Source organism: Hemitrygon akajei, chromosome 3, assembly GCF_048418815.1.
Source record: "Hemitrygon akajei chromosome 3, sHemAka1.3, whole genome shotgun sequence".
NCBI classification, from domain to species: Eukaryota; Metazoa; Chordata; class Chondrichthyes; order Myliobatiformes; family Dasyatidae; genus Hemitrygon; species Hemitrygon akajei.
In genome coordinates, this window is record NC_133126.1 from 101,133,374 (window position 1) to 101,152,506 (window position 19,133).

The 19,133-nt window shown below is 41.3% G+C and overlaps 1 protein-coding gene across 2 annotated transcripts in view; it reads left to right on the forward strand.

Annotated features, from left to right (window-relative positions):
- Positions 1 to 19,133, forward strand: part of cdan1 (codanin 1) — a 217,538-nt gene that overhangs the window by 159,308 nt on the left and 39,097 nt on the right. For both annotated transcript variants that reach the window (XM_073040499.1, XM_073040500.1), the window contains exon 21: positions 16,508 to 16,571. In XM_073040499.1, coding sequence (XP_072896600.1) covers positions 16,508 to 16,571 — 64 coding nt within the window. The remainder of the gene's footprint in view (positions 1 to 16,507; positions 16,572 to 19,133) is intronic.

Genomic DNA, 19,133 nt, shown 5'->3' on the forward strand with positions numbered 1-19,133 from the left:
TGTGTTTTTTTTTCACTGTATCAGATGTGGGGTAACAATTATTTCGTTCTATTTTGTTCAGGAAATAACATTAAACAATCATGAAAAGGGGGGTGTTGCACTATAAATCAGGAATAATATCACAACTGCACTCAGGTGGGACATGATCGAGGGCTCATCTACTGACTCTGTAGGGGTAGAACTTAAAAATAAGAAAGGTGCGCTCACTCTGGGATTATATGACAGACTCTTTCTCCTTCTCCCCCGCACCCCCTCACTGTAGCCACCAGGCAGTTGAGGAGCAGATACACAGCCAGATTAGGCAAAGGAGCAAAAACCTAAATCAAAATCCATTGATGAACCAGGAAATTTGTGGCATACTGAGGGTTAGATCTGTGGCATTCAAGGCAGGTGATCCAGAAATATAGTACTCCAGGTACGATCTACAGAAGGCTATTTTAAGGATGAGAAAGCAATTCCAGTTGAGGTTAAAGACGGAATAGGACGTGCTTCAGCTCAGACAGGGTTTGCAGGCCATTACTTTCTATAAAGCTAAACCTAGCAACATGGATGGCTGTGATGCTTCTCTCCCGGATGAGCACAAAGCCTTTTATTCATGCTTTGAAAGGAAGAATAAAATTACACCTGTGCAGATCCCTGTGATCTCTGTCACGGAGGCCAACGTAATAACATCTTTCCAGAGTGTGAACCCTTGCAAGGCATCAGGCCCTGATTGGTGTACCTGGTTGAGCTCTGCAAATCTGTGCCATCCATCTGTTGGGAGTTTCCAAGGACATCTTCAATCTCTTACTGCTACAGTTGGGTGTTCCCACCTGCCTCAAAAAGGTGACAATCATACCAATGCCCAAGAAGTGCAGGGTGAGCTGCCTCAATGACCAACACCCAGTTACACTCACGTCTACTGTGATGAAGTCTTTGTGAGTTTGGTCATGGCTGGAGTCAACTCATGCCTAAGCAAGGACCTGGACCTGATGCAATTTGCACAATACAACTACAGCAGATGCAATCTCACAGGCTCTTCACTCGGCCTTGGATCACCTAGACAATCGCAATACCTACTATTGCAATACCTGAACAGTAGCTGCTGTTTATTGATTACAGCTCAGCATTCAACACATTCGTATCCTGAGTTCTAATTAACAAGATCCAAAACGTGGGCCTCTGTACACCCATCTGCAACTAGATCCTTGACCTACTCACAGGGAGACCCCAGTCTGTGAGAATTGGAAAGAACATCTCATCACTGACAATCAACACTAGCGCACCTTGGTGGTAATGAGGAGGTAGGTGTTCAGGAGTGAGATAGATCAGCTGGTTGAGTGGTGTTGCTGCGACAACCTTATGCTCAACGTCAGTAAGGCCAAGGAATTGATTGTGGACTTCAGGAAGGGGAAGTTGAGGGACACATACCAGTCCTCATCAAGGGGTGAGCAGTGGAAATGGTGAGTAACTTTTTAGCATGGTGCGAGCAGAATCATCTGCAGCTTAATGTGAAAAAGACTAAGTTGCTGGTGGTGGACCTGAGGAGGGCTAAGACACCAGTGACCCCTGTTTCCATCCAAGGGGTCAATGTGGACATGGTGGAGGATTACAAATACCTGGGGATACGAATTGACAATAAACTGGACTGGTCAAAGAACACTGAGGCTGTCTACAAGAAGGGTCAGAGCCATCTCGACTTCCTGAGGAGACTGAGGTCCTTTAACATCTGCCAGATGATGCTGAGGATGTTCTACGAGTCTGTGGTGGCCAGTGCTGTCATGTTTGCTGTTGTGTGTTGGGGCAGCAGGCTGAGGACAGCAGACACCAACAGAATCAACAAACTCATTCGTAAGGCCAGTGATGTTGTGGGGGTGGACCTGGACTCTCTGACGGTGGTGTCTGAAAAGAGGATGCTGTCCAAGTTGTATGCCATCTTGGACAATGTCTCCCATCCACTCCATAATGTACTGGTTAGTCACAGGAGTACATTCAGCCAGAGACTCATTCCACCGAGATGTAACACTGAGCGTCATAGGTAGTCATTCCTGCCTGTGGCAATCAAACTTTACAACTCCTCCCTCGGAGTGTCAGACACCCTGAGCCAATAGGCTGGTCCTGGACTTATTTCCACTTGGCATAATTTACTTATTATTTAATTATTCATGGTTTTATATTGCTATATTTGTACACTATTCTTGGTTGGTGCGGCTGTAACGAAACCCAATTTCCCTTGGGATCAATAAAGTATGTCTTTCTGTCTGTAGTTTCAAGTTCCTGGGTGTCAACATTTCTGAGGATCTATCCTGTGTCCAACATATTGATGCAATTACAAAGAAGGCATAACAGTGGGTATATTTCATTAGGAGCTTGAGGTGACTTGGAATGTCATCAAATATACTTGCAAATTTCTACGGATGTACGGTAGAGAGCATTCTAACAGGTTGCATACCAATTTGGTGTGGGGTTGCTTTACCATCTGCAAAGGATCATAAAAAGCTGCAGAAAGTTGTAAAGTCTGCCAGTTCCATCATGGACACTAGCCTCCCCAGCATCAAGGACACCTTCAAGGAGCCAGGCTTATTTTCCTATACCAAGTCGAGTATGCCCCCTCCTTTTGTTGGGACTATCAACATACAACAAGAAGGGATCCATCATTAAGGACCCCCATCACCCATTACATGCCTTCTTCTCATTGCTGCTATCAAGAAGGAGATGTAGGAGCCTGGAGACACACACTTAATATTTCAGAAACAGTTTCTTCCCCTCCGCTGTCAGATTTCTGAATTGACAATGAACCCGTGAACATTACTAAAGTAGTTTTCCTTTCTTTTTGCACTACTTATTTAATCTATTTTTATATACTTATTGTAATTTATAGTTTTTATTACTATGTATTGCAATGTACTTTTGTCACAAAACAGCAAGTTTCACAATATATACCAGTGATATTAAACCTGATTCTGAACCACAGGGTTGTTTTCATGGTGACTTCAACTTCTTTGGAGGACTGGGACTTCCTTGATGCATGAGGCAGAATTTGTAAAGTGTCCTCTTAAATCAGTATGTTGATAGTCCCAACAAGAGGAGGGGACATACTCGACTTGGTATAGGGAAATAAGCCTGGCCTGGGATCAACCTTTCTGTGGGAAATTATTTTGGAAACTGTGATCACGATATTGATAAATATGGACCTTGTGAGAGTAAATTGGAGCAGGACAAGTCCACATCTGACATGTAAATGGTGTTTAAAGACTACAAAGGGTATAGGACAGGTATTTTCCAGTAACCAGGAAGGACAAGGGTGGTAAGATAAAGGAACCTTGGATGTTGAAAGTAGTGAAGGAAAACTAAACTCAAATGGAGCCCTGAAGACTATAAAAAAGCTAGAAAAGAACTCAAAGGGAATTATGCGAGCCAGGAATGGACATGAAAAGTCCTTAGCAAGTATGATTAAAGAGAATCTTAAAGCAAGAAGAAGACCACTGAAGGATAAAGGAAGGAACTTATGTTTTAGGTAGAGGATATGGGAGAGGTCCTAAATGAGTACTTCGTATCAATATTTATAGTGCCTATAACAAGTATTCATCCCCCCTTTTCATTTTTCCATGGTCTTCTGTCCTCTCCTATCAGACTCCCCCTTCTTCAATCCTGTATCTCCTTCGCCAATCAACTTCCCAGTTCTTTACTGTTTAGATAGAGCTACGTTAAATATATGTTTCCTTACAGTCTTTGATTCATGTCAACAAACATGGCAATAAGGTGGTAGGCATGGTTGGGGTAAAACAGGGCATGACTGTGAGGGATATGTTTTGCTAGTGGACAGTCTGGCCACTGAGCTTGAAGATGCCCTTAGCACCAAGGAAATGTTGATAAGTCAGCTTCTTCCTCCACTGAAAGACCTCAGACTCTGCAGATTAAATAACCCTCTCCTGAAATGTACTGAAAAACTTGTACAATTACAATTCTGCCTGTTGTAAAATTTCTGATACTATTATTCCACTGACTGTAAACAAATAATTAGATTTCCTGGTTGATAGCCATATTTTCCACGGTTTGTGCTTCTAGTTGGCTAAGGGCTCCCTTAAGCAATGATTCATTTAAGTGTCATGGGACTTGTAGGACAACTAGTCTCTTCACCCATTTGTTGTTAAGTTACTTATCAGCTACTCAGATATAAAGTTCAAATTCAAAATAAATTTATCGTCAAAGTACATGTATGTCACCATATACAACCCTGAGATTCACCTTCTTGCAGGCATACTCAATAAATCCAATAACCATAATAGAATCAGTGAAAGCACACCAAATAGGGTGGTCAACCAGTGTGCAAAAGACAATACTGTGCAAATACACAAAGAAAGGAAAAATAGCAATACTGAGAACATCTGATGAAGAGTGCTTGAAACTGAGTCCATAAGTTGTAGGAACAGTTCAGTAATGGGGCAAGTGAAGCTGAGTAAAGTTATCCCATCTGGTTCAGGAGCCTGATAGTTGAGGCATAAGAACTGTTCCTAACCTGGTTGTGTGGGTCCTAAGGATCCTGTACCTTCTTCCTGATGGCAGTAGCAAGAAGAGAGCATGACCTGGGTGGTGGATGTCCATGATGATGGATGCTGCTTTCCTGTGACAAGGCTCCATGTAGCTATGTTCAATGGTGGGGAGGGCTTTACCTGTAATGGATAGGGCCGTATCTACTATTTTTTGTAGGATTTTCCGTTCAAGGGCACTGGTATTTCCATATCAGGCTGTGATGCAACCAGTCAGTATACTTTCCATCATACATTCTATAGAAGTTTGTCAGTTTTAGATGTCATACCTAATCTTCGTCAACTCCTAAGGGAGTAGAAGCGTTACTGTGCTTTCTTTGTCATTGAACTTGCATGCTAGGGTCAGGACAGATATAAAGGGGAGCTTTAGTTTCTTGTAGCACAAGATCCACTGATTAATCTGTGGGGACAGGATTTCTTTTGCAGCTAGAATGTTCCCCCAAAAGGATACAACTCAGAATGAATAATCACCTGTATGTGTTGTGTAAGAAGAATTGGTCCTGGTAAAACCTGGTGGGGTGGGATTTCTTCAGTATGTCTAAAAGGAGTAGTTGAAACAGTATGTGGAGAATGCAACGAGAAGAGAGAATGTACTGAATCTACTTGTGGGAAATGAGCTGTATCACGTGACAGACCTGATAGTGAGCGAACATTTTGAGAATAGTGACCCCAACTCATTTAGGTTTGAGATAGTTATGAATAATCATAAGGTCAGATGTTGCAGGAAGGAGCTAAGTTGGGGGAAGGGCAAATTTTGACAGGCTAAGAAAGGAGCTAAGTATTGTTGATTGGGAGCAGCTACTGTCATACAAGCCCGTGTTTGACATGTGGGAGATGTTTGAAGACCATCTGATGTCCAGGATTGACATATTCTGGTAAGGAGTAAAGAGACATAATAACTGAGAGAACCATGTATGACCCAAGTGATCCTATATTTAGTCAGGAAGGAAAAGGATATGCACATAAAGTTTAGGGAGCAAATATCAGACTTGGCATTTATAGAATGTAAAGATAGCAGGAAAGTATTCAAGCAGGCAATTAGAAAGACGAGGGGTGATGAAATGTCCTTGATGTGCAGGATCAAGAAGAATTCTTGGGCATTTTATACTTAAATTTAAGAAAAAGAATAACTAAAGAGGGTAGATTCACTCAAAGATAAAGGAGGGAATTTGTGTTTGTAGTCAGAGCATGTGTCAAAGGTATAAAATGAGTACTTTGTGTCAATATTTACTGAGGAGAAGGTTTTAGAGGATATTTTAAGGCAGAGTTGGGCATGCTAATTTGCTGCAACACTTTGAGGTTAAGGAGGAAGTAATGCTGAGTTTTCTGAAAAACATTAAGCTGAATAAGTGTTCAGAGCTTGATGGCATTTATCCCAAAATAATAAAAGAAGTGAGGAGATTACTAGGGCTTTAACATGATCTTTGTGTCTCACTGGAAGTGGGCAAGAGTTCTGGAGAGGAGCAAATATTGTGCCATTATTGTGAACAAAGATAATCCAAATAATTATAGGCCAGTGAGTATCATATCAGTGGTAGGGAAGCAATTAGTATATAGAGAAGGGACTCCAAACCTTTTCTCTGCAATGGACCACTACCATTAACCAAGAAGCCCATGGACTCTAGGTTGGGAACCCCTGATATAGAGGGATAGGATTTAGAAACATAGGAAGCCTACAGCACAATACAGGCTCTTCGGCCCACAAAGCTATGCCGAATGTGTCATTACTATAGAAATTACCTAGGATTACCCATAGCCCTCTATATAACATCCCATGTCCTAAACTCAATGTCCTGACTGATGAAGGCAGCAAATTGTCTGTTTGGAAGCTTTCCTTCTGGAAAGCACCGTAGGGATATTAACACAAAAACTTCATGCCAACTTAAAGTTTTCATTCCCCTTGCAGTTAATCTGATAATTCTGGTTAGCTACTCCACCCACCCTCCATTTAAACCACTTTTACAATGCTGTTACATTGCAAATACATGTTCATATTTAACATATTTTATTCCATATCCAAACCTGAAGCCCTAGATTTATTTTAAAATCCTTTTCCATACTTTAATCACCAGATAACTGGTAAACAATTGTGAAAGATGGTAAGGAGAGAAGCAGCTTTGATCAGGAATTCAAGATTCATGTTTAGTTGTAACATATACATTGAATCAAGACAATGAAATGCATTGTTTGCTTTGACAACCAACACACCTCAGCTTGTGCTGGGGACAGGCCCAAAGTATTGAAACATATTCCAGCTCCCAGGCCTCAACTATTAGAGCCCAAATTCTTCCTCAGGAATTGATCCTTGGCATCAATTCAAGGTGACGCCGATCATCAAATAACAGGCCTTCGAACCCTGGACTTGGCAGTGGCGAATATTGGGCATCAAACTCCATTCTCACCAATTGACGAAACCAGTGGGTTATTGGAATTCATTCTACTGCCAACATAGAAATCAGACTCCGGACCCACTGACAACTCTCTGTGAGCCCAATGGGGAATTAGAAGACACCATGTCTGCAAATCCACAAGTCTGCTGGAAGGTCATTTCCATCTTGTTCTGCTGAACATTGTGGACATCCTCTGTTGTCATCCTTGGGTGTGTTGGTTGTGAACACAAATGACACATTTCACTGTAATTTTCTCTGGATGTGACACTGGAGGACCCAGAGGAAACCCACGCATTCCACGGTGAGGATGTATAGGGACATCAAGGATGAACACCAAAATCCGGTACCCCGAACTTTAATTGCGTCATGCTAATTGCTCTGCTACCATAGAGCCCTGGTTGTTAACACAAACAGCACATCTCTCTGTTTCCTTGGGATATAAAAAGTTTTAAATAAATGACACACTGAGGGAGTGAATGAAGGGGGGGAAGAGAGAGGATGAACTTCAGTGAGGTTATTCACAGGTGGGAGAAGTTTGACTAAAAGGAAGAGCTTCACAGACATTTGGACATTCTGGAGGATTATGCACATTTGTAAAGGAGTGGCATACCTGGGGACAGTCAGTATGCTTTGTGAAGGGCTGATAATTCCTTACAAACTTGATTGAGTTTTATGAAGTGACAAAAGTGATTGATGAGGGTAATGAGGTGGACTTTTATCTACATGGTCTTTAGTAGGACATTTGATAGGTCCCTTGTAGTTTGATGCAGAAGATACAGATGTATGGAATCTAGGGTGAATTGAAAGTTTGGATTTGGAAAAGGATTAACCACTGAAAATAGAGTAAGGGTGGAAGGTTATTTTGGCTGGAGGTCCGTGACCACTAGTGCTCCATGTACAGTGCAAGAAAAAGTTTGTGAACCCTTCGCAATTACCTGGTTTTCTGCACTAATTACTCATAAAATGTAGTCTGATGTTCATCTAAGTCACAATAATAGACCAACAGAATCTGCCTAAACTAATAACACTTAAACAATCTACTTTTCATAGAAACCTAGAAAACCTACAGCACAATACAGGCCCTTAGGCCCACAAAGTTGTGTTGAACATGTCCCTACCTTAGAAATTACTAGGCTTATCTATAACTCTCTATTTTACCAAGCTCCATGTTAAAAGACCCTATCGTATCCGCCTCCACCACTATTACTGGCAGCCTATTCCACACACTCACCACTCTCTGAGTAAAAAACTTACCCCTGACATCTCCTCTGTACCTACTCCCCAGCACCTTAAACCTGTGTCCTCTTGTGGCAACCATTTCAGCCCTGGGAAAAAGCCTCTGACTATCCACACAATCAATGCTTCTCATCATCTTGTACACCTCTGTCAGGTCACCTCTCATCCTCCATCGCTCCAAGGAGAAAAGGCCGAGTTCACTCAACCTATTCTTATAAGGAATGCTCCCCAATCCAGGCAACATCCTTGTAAATCTCCTCTGCACTCTTTCTATGGCTTCCACATCCTTCCTGTAGTGAGGCGACCAGAACTGAGCACAGTACTCACAAGTGGGGTCTGACCAGGGTCCTATATAGCTGCAACATTACCTCTTGGCTCCTAAATTCAATTCCACGAATGATGAAGGCCAATACACTGTCCGCCTTCTTAACCACAGAGTCAACCTGTGCAGCTGCTTTGAGAGTCCTTTGGACTCGAACCCCAACATCCCTCTGATCCTTCACTCTGCCAAGAGTGTTACCATTAATACTATTATTCTGCCATCATATTTGACTCCATCTGCCACTTCTCATCCCAGTTTTGCATCCTATCAGTATCCCGCTGTAACCTCTGACAGCCCTCCACACTCCACAACACCTTCAACCTTTGTGTCATCAGCAAACTTACTAACCCATCCCTCTACTTCCTCATCCAGGTCATTTATAAAAATCAGGAAGAGTAAGGGTCCCAGAACAGATCCCTGAGGCACCCCACTGGTGACTGACCTCCATGCAGAATATGACCCATCTACCACCACTCTTTGCCTTCTGTGGGCAAGCCAGTTCTGGATCCACAAAGCAATGTCCCCTTGGATCCCATGCCTCCTTTCTTTCTCAATAAGCCTTGCATGGGGTACCTTATCAAATGCCTTGCTGAAATCCATATACACTGCATCTACTGCTCTTCCTTCATCAATGTGTTTAGTCACATCTTCAAAAAAATCAATCAGTCTCGTAAGGCACAACCTGCCCTTGACAAAGCCATGCTGACTACTCCTAATCATATTATACCTCTCCAAATGTACATAATTCCTGCCTGTCAGGATCTTCTTCATCAACTTAACAACCACTGAGGTAAGACTCACTGGTCTATAATTTCCTGGGCTATCTCTACTCCCTTTCTTGAATAAAGGAACAACATCCGCAACCCTCCAATCCTCCAGAACCTCTCCCATCCTCATTGATGATGCAAAAGTCATCGCCAGAAGCTCAGCAATCTCCTCCCTCGCCTCCCACAGTAGCCTGGGATACATCTCATCTGATCCCGGCGACTTACCCAACTTGATGCTTTCCAAAAGCTGCAGCACATCCTCTTCCTTAATATCTACATGCTCAAGCTTTTCAGTCTGCTGCAAGTCATCACTACAATCACCAAGATCCTTTTCCATAGTGAATACTGAAGTAAAGTATTCATTAAGCACCTCTGCTGTTTCCTCCGGTTCCATACACACTTTCCCACTGTCACACTTGATAGGTCCTATTCTTTCACGTTTTATCCTTTTGCTCTTCACAAATTTGTAGAATGCCTTGGGGTTTTTCTTAATTCTGCCCGCCAAGGCCTTCTCATAGCCACTTCTGGCTCTCCTAATTTCCTTCTTAAGCTCCTTCCTATTAGCCTTTTAATCTTCTAGATCTCTAACATTACCTAGCTCTCTGAACCTTTTGTAAGCTTTCCTTCTTGACTAGATTTATTACAGCCTTTGTACACCATGGTTCCTGTACCCTACCATAACTTCCTTGTCTCATTGGAACGTACCTATTACAGAACTCTACACAAATATCCCCTGAATATATGCCACATTTCTTCCGTACTTTTCCCTGAGAGCATCTGTTTCCAATTTAAGCCTCCAATTTCCTGCCTGATAGCCTCATCATTCCCCTTACTCCAATTAAAAGCTTTTCTAACTTATCTGTTTGTATGTCTTTGTTGAGCACATTGTTTAATCATTCACAGTCCAGGCTGGAAAAAGTATGTGAATGAATCCTTGTATTTAATAACTGGTAGACCCTCCTTTAGCAGCAATAACCTCCACCAAACATTTCCTGTAGCTGCTGATCAGACTTGCACAATGGCGAGGGAGTATTTTAGACCATTCTTCCATACAAAACCGTTTCAGTTCATCAATATTTCTGGGATACCTTGCACGAACAGCCCTCTTTTGGTCATGGCACAGCGTCTCAATTGGGTTAAGGTCTTGACTCTGAGTTGGCCATTCCAAAACACAAATTTTCATTTTTATAAACGATTCTGTTGTTGATTTACTCTTTGTGTTTTGGACCATTGTGTTGTTGCGTCATCCAAGCTGTCCAGGCTCTGAGGCAGCAAAGCAGCCCCAAACCATGATGCTTCAAACAGCATGCTTCACAATTACGATGAGGTTTTGGTGTTTGGTGTGCAATGCCCTTTCCCCTCCAAACATACATTAGCTGTGCACATTTCTGCAAAAAAGTTCAACTTTAGTCTTATCTGTCTACAGAACATTGTTCCAGAGGCATTGTGGAACATCCAGGTGGTCTTTTGTAAACTTGAGATGTGTAGCAATGTTTTTTTTTTGTGTTCCTACCATGAACACCAGTTTTGTTCAATGTTTTTCTTATAGTGGACACATGAACCGAGACTTCAGCAAGTTCTAGAGATCTCTGCAGGTCTTTTGCTGTTACCCTTGGGTTCTTTCTCACCTTCTTCTGCATTGCATGTTGTGTTCTTGGTGTGATCTTTGCAGGATGCCCACTCCTAGGGACAGTACCAACAGTACTAACTTTTCTCCATTTGTAGACAATTTATTTTACTGTGGACTGAAGAACACTCAGGTCTTTAGAAATGCTTTTGTAGCTTCTTTCATCTTCATGCATCTGTACAATTATTCTAAAGTCTTCTGAAAGTTGTTTTGATCGAAGCGTGGTGCACATTAACAGATCTTTCTTGAGAAGAGTAGGCTCTGTCTTCAACTTGACTTTGCCTTTTTTATAGGGCAGGGCACCTCTACAACCCGCACCTCCAATCTCATCTCATTGATTGGAACACCTGACTCCAAATGGCTTTTGTAGAAGGCATTGCCCCCGAGTTTCACGTACTTTTTTGAATCTAGACAGTGATTGTTTAAATGGTAACTCAGGATTGATGAAAAGAAGTAGAATTGTTTGCGTGTTATTAGTTTAGGCAGATTGTGTTTGTGACTTAGATGAAAACCACATTTTATGAGTAATTTATGCAGAAAATCAGGTAATTCCAAATGATTCACAAACTTTTTCTTGCAACTGTAGGTCCGTGTTGGGACTTTTGTCATTTATGATGCATGTCAATGGCTTGGATGAAAGCATAGATGAGTGGATCATCAATTGCGGATGACACCATGTTTGGTGGAGTTGTGGACAGTGTAAAGAACTATCACAAACACAGCAGGATGTAGATCAGTTACAGATATGGACAGAAGTAACAGATGAAGTTTAAATCAGGCAAGTATGAGGTGTTGCACTTGGGAATGTCAAGTAAAGGGAGGAAGTATACAATTGATGGTAGACCCTTTAATAGCATTCAACTACAGAAGGATCTTAGGGTCTTAGTTCTTCGAAAGTGGCTATGCAAGTGGATAACATGATAAAGAAGGCATGGCATACTTGTCTTCAGTGATTGGGTGATGCATATAAGAGTAAGAAACCATCCTGTGGGTATATGAAACCTCAGTCAGACTGCTCTTGTAATGCATGTATTTCTAGTCACAGGAAGGATGTGGAGATTGTGGAAAGGATGCAGAAGTAGTTTACCAGTATGCTTCTAAGGTTATAGGGTATGAGCTATAATGAAAGTTTGGACAGACTTGTGTTGTTCTCCCTACATTGAACTGATTCTGTACCCTATAGACTCACTTTAAGTATTCTGCAACTTATCCACCCTGCATTATTTATGTATTTATTTGCATGATTTGTCTTTTTTGCACTTTGTCATCTTTGTGCGTAGTTTTTCATTGATTCTATTGTATTTCTTTGTTCTATTGTGAATACCTGCAAGAAAATGAATTGCAAGGTAATATGAGATGCCTGCTTTGATAATGAATGTACTTAGAGGGTTGGAGGCTGAAGCGGAAGTTTAAAATTGAAGAGACGTTGATAGACAGTTAGCATCTTTCTCCCAGGATTGTAATGTCTAATACTAGAAGGTATGTATTTAAGGTAAGAGGAGATGTACAGGTTAAGTTCTTTTGAATGGTGGGGCTTGGAATGTGCTACCATGGTCATGGTGGTTGCAGATGAAAAGGGCATTTAAGAAACTGTTAGATTGGCACATGAATGTGCAAAGATTAGAGGGATATTGAAATTATGTAGGCAGGAGGGATTAGTTTACTTAGGCATTTCATTGTTCATTTAATTAGTTCAGTAGAACGGCCTGCTCCTGTGCTGTACTTTCTATGTTCTAACTAGTATAGACCAAAGATGGCTGGAATATAGTTGGTTGTGCTGGTAGTGACTTCTGTAGCCTTTAATTGTCTCAAAAATCTCAATTGCAGGAACTACAGATTATTGATGTAGATTGCATTGACCAATAGATTTCAGAGGGTTATAAAACCTTAAAAAAATGTAATATCCCACACAATGTTAATGTTCTAAATTGCAAATCCCAGCACCAGTCTCTTCACTGACAGGTGCAACCTCTTCATTATTGAAGATCTTTCCTTACAAAAAGGATCTAGTGTTTTCCCAGCGAATATGATGAATAAACTTTCAGCCAGATACAAGTATCAATTTTAACCGACGTTTCAATGACAGACTCTGCCATCTTCATCAGGGATGATGCCTAGGCATGTCTCATCCAGTGGTATATATACCCGCCTGATCTGTCCCTCCTGATTGGTTAGTCCTCATCCAATCTGGTTACTGCTATCCCATCTTATTTACAATTGAATTCCAATTCTTACTTCAAAGCACAAAGTAAAAGTTATTCTCAGAGCACATACTTGTCACCACATACAACTCTGAGATTCTTTCCCAAGTGGGAAATTATTTCGTTACAGCAGCAACATTTAAAAGTGCACTTGCAATAATAATAAATATAATACTATTAACTAATAATAAAGTACAGAATAATGAACTAATATTTTGCCAATGTGCAATAATGTACAAAATAATAAAACAGAAACTATTGTTCTCCTGTCACACAGAGATCAACTGTTGTATACAGTGGCATGCAAAAGTTTGGGCACCCCTGATCAATATTTTTGTTACTGTGAATAGCTAAGCAAGTAAAAGATGACCTAATTTCCAAAAGGCATAAAGTTAAAGATGACACATTTCTTTAATATTTTAAACAAGATTACTTTTTTATTTCCATCTTTTACAGTTTCCATATAACAAAAAAGGAAAAGGGCCTGAAGCAAAAGTTTGGGCACCCGGCATGGTCAGTAGTTAGTAACACCCCCTTTGGCAAGGATCATAGCTTGTAAATGCTTTTCGTAGCCAGCTAAGAGTCTTTCAATTCTGGTTTGGGGGATTTTTGCCCATTCTTCCTTGCAAAAGGCTTCTAGTTCTGAGAGATTCTTGGGCCGTCTTGCGTGCACTGTTTTTTTGAGATCTATCCACAGAATTTCCATGACGTTTAGGTCGGGGCACTGTGAGAGCCATGGCAAAACCTTCAGCTTGCGCCTCTTGAGGTAGTCCATTGTGGATTCTGAGGTGTGTTTAGGATCATTATCCTGTTGTACAAGCCATCTGTTGTACAAGACGGCCCAAGAATCTCTCAGAACTAGAAGCCTTTTGCAAGGAAGAATGGGCAAAAATCCCCCAAACCAGAATTGAAAGACTCTTAGCTGGCTACGAAAAGCATTTACAAGCTATGATCCTTGCCAAAGGGGGTGTTACTAACTACTGACCATGCCGGGTGCCCAAACTTTTGCTTCAGGCCCTTTTCCTTTTTTGTTATATGGAAACTGTAAAAGATGGAAATAAAAAAGAAATCTTGCTTAAAATATTAAAGAAATGTGTCATCTTTAACTTTATGGATTTTGGAAATGAGGTAATCTTTTACTGGCTTAGTTATTCACAGTAGCAGAAAAATTGACCAGGGGTGCCCAAACTTTTGCATGCTACTGTATGCTTATTGCATTTGGTAGGGAAGATTTTCTATAACGTTGCCTGTGACAGTGGAGCTGAAAGAACCTATTCGAAAGGGTGCTCTGCTGCTTATTCAGTAGGTCATGGAGAGGATATGCCAGATTGTCCATAACGGATAACAGTTTGTTTAGTGACTTCCTCTCTACCACTAACTCAAAAGAGTCTGGGTTGTAGCCAAGGACGGATCCAGCCTTCTTGATGAGTTTATTTAATCTTTTTGCATCACCAGCACCGATGTTGCTTCCCCAACATAAAGCTGCAAAGAAGACTGCTCTCACTACAGTAGACTGGTAAAAGATCTCCAATATCCTAATGCACACATTGAAGGATCTCAGCTTCCTAAGAAAGTAGAATCTGCTCATACTTCTTCTGCAGCCATACTTAGCAAATCTATAGAACGGGACTGAGTGTATTTATCCCCTTTTGTTCAAGAGTCTGATGGTTGAGGGGTAGTCCTGAGGCAGCTATACCTTCAACCTTATGTTTGTAGCAAGAAAAGAGTATGGCCAGGGTGGTGAAGATCTTTGATGATGGATTCTGCTTTCCTATGGCAATGATTCATGTAGATATGCTCAATGATTGGGAGGGTTTCTACCTCTGATGTACAGAGGCAAATCCACTATCTTTTGTCGGATTTTCTGCTCAAAGATGTTGATGGTCCCATACCAGGCTGTAATGCAGCCAGTCAGCACACTTTCCACCACATATCTATAAAAAATTGCCAAGGTTTTTGATGACCTGCCGAATCTCTGCAGATTCCTTAGGAAGTAGAGATGCTGTCGTGCTTTCTTTGCAATAATATTTATATGATGAGTTCAGGACAGGTTCCCTGAGCTAGTGACATTCAGAAACTTGAAGTTACTCACTCTCTCTGCCTCTGATCCTCTGATGATTACTGGCTCACAGACCTTCGTCTTTGTTAAAATCTTTTTCTCTAGTTTTATTTCAATGGCTTCCTTCACCTGGCGATTCCAAAAGCCATTGGTGCGGCACAGTAGTTTGTGCCATCGAAATCAGTCCTATGGCCATTGCAAATACAATGTTGTGCTACCACCAACTTCTCCAGGTAAATCAAACGGATACACCTGTGCTCCTTGATGCGGGTTTCCACCGTGCCCTCGTCTGGCTGATAAACATTGTTCTGCATTCACAGGGAATCCTGTATAAACCAGTCATCCTGAGTCCCAGGTCATCTTTGACCGACATAAGCTATGATTTGAGCTTTCTTACAGGTTTGTAGATGGTATTAATCTGATATTTCTTCAAGATCCGGCAATCCTTCCAGAAACAGTGGATATACAGGGAAGACAGACCGTAGCGTAGGGTTCCACCTGGTTGTTAGGTTTCATGGTTTTTCTGTCAGCCTTTTGAAGGGCCCGAGTAATATCTTTCACCTTGTAGCCATTCCGTTGGAACGTCACGTAAAATATTCTTATTTTCTTCTGGAGACTCTCTGAAATAGTTCTGAAATATGTTTCACACGGTTAAAGTAGAAAGAACCACTCTGTGTTGGGAGGCATGATGGTGGGTTTTGTTGTTGTGATATAAGTCCATGTGATTGAGTTTCCAGTGGATGCTATTCCCGAGGAACATTGCATTTGCCATGTCCAAAGTATTGACTATGTAAAAGTAAAACTACTGTGCCGCACCAATGGCTTTGGTACCGCCTGGCAAAGGAAGCCATTGAAATAAAACTGGAGAAGAAAGAATTTTAACAAAGATGAAGGTTTCGCTCTAAGTAAAAACTGGAATTTAATTGTAAGCAAGGTAGAACATTGGAAACCTCATTCATTGGATGAGGACTAGCCAATCAGGTGGGACAGGTGATTGGGGTTTAAATATCACAGGATTAGATATGTCCAGGCATCATCCCTGATGAAGACGGCAGAGTTTGTTATTGAAATGTCAGTTAAAATCTATACCTGAACCCGACTGGAAGCCCAAGAGGAGTTTATTCATCTTTCCTTACACTTTGTATGAGGAAGTTCAGTTATTACCCTGCTTATTGCCCCAATGTTTTGATACTCCTTCCCCACCTGCTGCCACAGGTTTTCTCCACAATCCCTCACCAAGCCTCCTCTTCCTGCCCTATATTTCTGTTAGCTCATCACATGGAGGTATCTGTACGAATCTGTTTCTATGGTTGTGATTCAAAAGTGACCTTTTTGAAAGAGGTTTTGGAATAACATTTCATTTCTTTGCTTTTCAGATTCTGCAGCAGAAAGGGGCCTGAAGCAATTCGAGTCCTACTTCCAACAGAGACGTCTGTTTCGGTTTGTTAAACTGCTGAAGGCAGCTCCAGCATCATATGGATGGGAGGGTGGGGCACTTTATTTCTCAGATCCACACGCAGCTGACTGTTCACCAGCTTTGTGGACAGTTCTTTTGTTTTCAGTTCAGCAGTCAACAGCCTGAAACCAAAGAGCTCCTTCAAGTTTAAATATACTTTGAATTTGTTATCAAAGTATGCATACTGTATACAACCTTGAGGTTCGCATTTTGCAGCCACGAAACAAAGAAACACAATAGAACCCATTTTTTAGAAAACCCACACAACAAAGACTGTCAAACACCCTGCGTGTGAGAAGAAGTCATGCAAGCAACATAAAAGTAAGCAAATAACATTAACCGCAAAGTCCCCAAAAGTGAGTCCACAGTCATGGAGCCAGTTCAACACTGAGGCTGCAAAGTCATTTCATCGCTTAGCGAGTAAACCTCGTGGAGTAGTGAACTAAACACCAGTTAATTCTTCACCCTTGGCTTTGATTTCTTGATCAAAAAGATGGTTTACTATCCATCAGCGTGAGATCATCTTTAGCTGTGATTCAGGTTGCAGCCGTTTGGGAGTTGAATAAATACCAGGCAAAAAGTCTTTGAAATGTAAAATATTAAGTATATTCCTGGGGCTGTCCATTCAAATGCAAATAACTGGGAAATTGATTTATTATTGTTGCATGTATCAAAGTATAGTGAAAAGATTTATTCTGCCTGCTATCCACATAGTTCATTTCATCATAATAGTGCATTGAGGTAGGATAAGGGAAAACAACAACAGAATGCAGAATAAAGTGTTACAATTGCAGAGAAATTGAAGAGTAGGTAGACAATAAGGTGCAAGGCCAAAGCAAGGTAGCTGTGAGGTCAAAAGTCCATCCTATCGTACACAGACTGCTCAATAGATGAGAACGGTTGCGTTAAACTCCATCTGCCATTTCTCTGTGACTATCTGTAACTGATCTGTATCCCACTGTATTCTTTTCCAGTCATCTACTCTTCTATGCTATCCCCATCACCACCAAGCATTGTATCATCTGCAAACTTACTAACCTACTCACCTACATTTTCATCCTGGTCATTTGTCTGCATCATAAACAACAGGTCCAAGTACATATCACTGCAGAACACTACTAATTAAAGACCTCCAGCTACAATAAGTCTCTTCAACCCTACCCTCTCTCTTTATGAGCAAGTCAGTTCTGAATTCAGACTGCCAAATCACCATTGATCCCATGCCTCTTAATCTTCCAATTGAGCCTCCCATGAATGATCTTGTGAAATGCCCTACTAAAATCCATGTGGACAACATCCACAGTTTGACCTTTATCAATCATTCTCAACTGGCCCCGCACTAGGTCATGCTGGCTTTCCCTAATTAGGCCATGGTTTCCAGATGCTCATAAATCCTATCCATAAGAATTCTCTCAGTAATTCACTGGTCTATAGTCTCCAGGATTATCCCTGATTCCCTTCTTGAATAATGGAACTCACCAGTCTTCTGGAACCTCACCAATGGCTAGAGAAGTCATAAATATATTGGTCAAAACCCCAGTAATCTTATCTCTGGCCTCTCTCAATAACCTTGGGTATATCCCATCAGACCCTAATCCATCTTAATGCTCTTTAAGAGACCCAGCACTACCTCTTCCTTTACCTTGAAATGCCCTTGCACATTAATGTGTTTGGCATCGATCTCCCTGTACTCCATGTCCTTCTCTTTGGTAAATACTGATGTGAAGTACTCAATTTAAGACCTCATCCAAATCCAAGCAAATATTCGTCCCTTTATCCTTGAGTTGTCATACCATCTCCCTGGTTATCCTCATTCTCTTGAAGTATGTATGGAATTCCTTGGTATTCTCTTTAATGCTTCTTACCAAGAATTTTTCATGCACCCCCCCCCTTTCTTACATTCTTTTCTGGCTTTTTTAAAATCCTCAGACTCTGTTTGATTCTGACTTCCTAAGCTTTACATACTTTTCCTTTTTCTTCTTGACTAAATGGTTCTCTTAGCTTGCCACCTTTGTTCTTCCTTCTGACTGGAACATACCTGGCCTATACTCTCACGCTCTTTTCCTGTCCTTTACTCTTGCATGTACCTGTGTAGTTGGTCTTTGAACACTCCCCACATGTTGGATGTGGACTTACCCAAAAACAGCTGTTCCCAATTAACACTCTGGTTCCTGCCTAAGGCACTCGTAATTTGCCTTGCTCCAATTTAATACTCTTCTGCAAGGTCCAATTTTTTTCTCTCAGCCTCAGTTTCCTGCCTTCTCCTTGCATCGCTTCATGCCCCGCCCTTTCACCATTTGATAGGTTTCAATGAGGTTATCTTTAATTCTTCTGAATTCCAGTGAATACAGGCCCAGAGCCATCAAATGTTCTTCATATGACAAGTTTTTCAATTCTGGAATAATTTTTGTGAACCTCCTTTGAACCCTCTCCAGTTTCAGCATATCCTTTCTAAAGGGGCCCAAACCTGCTCACAATATTCCCAAATGATGCCTCACCAGTCCTTTATAAAGTTTCAACATTATATCCATGCTTTTATATTCTAG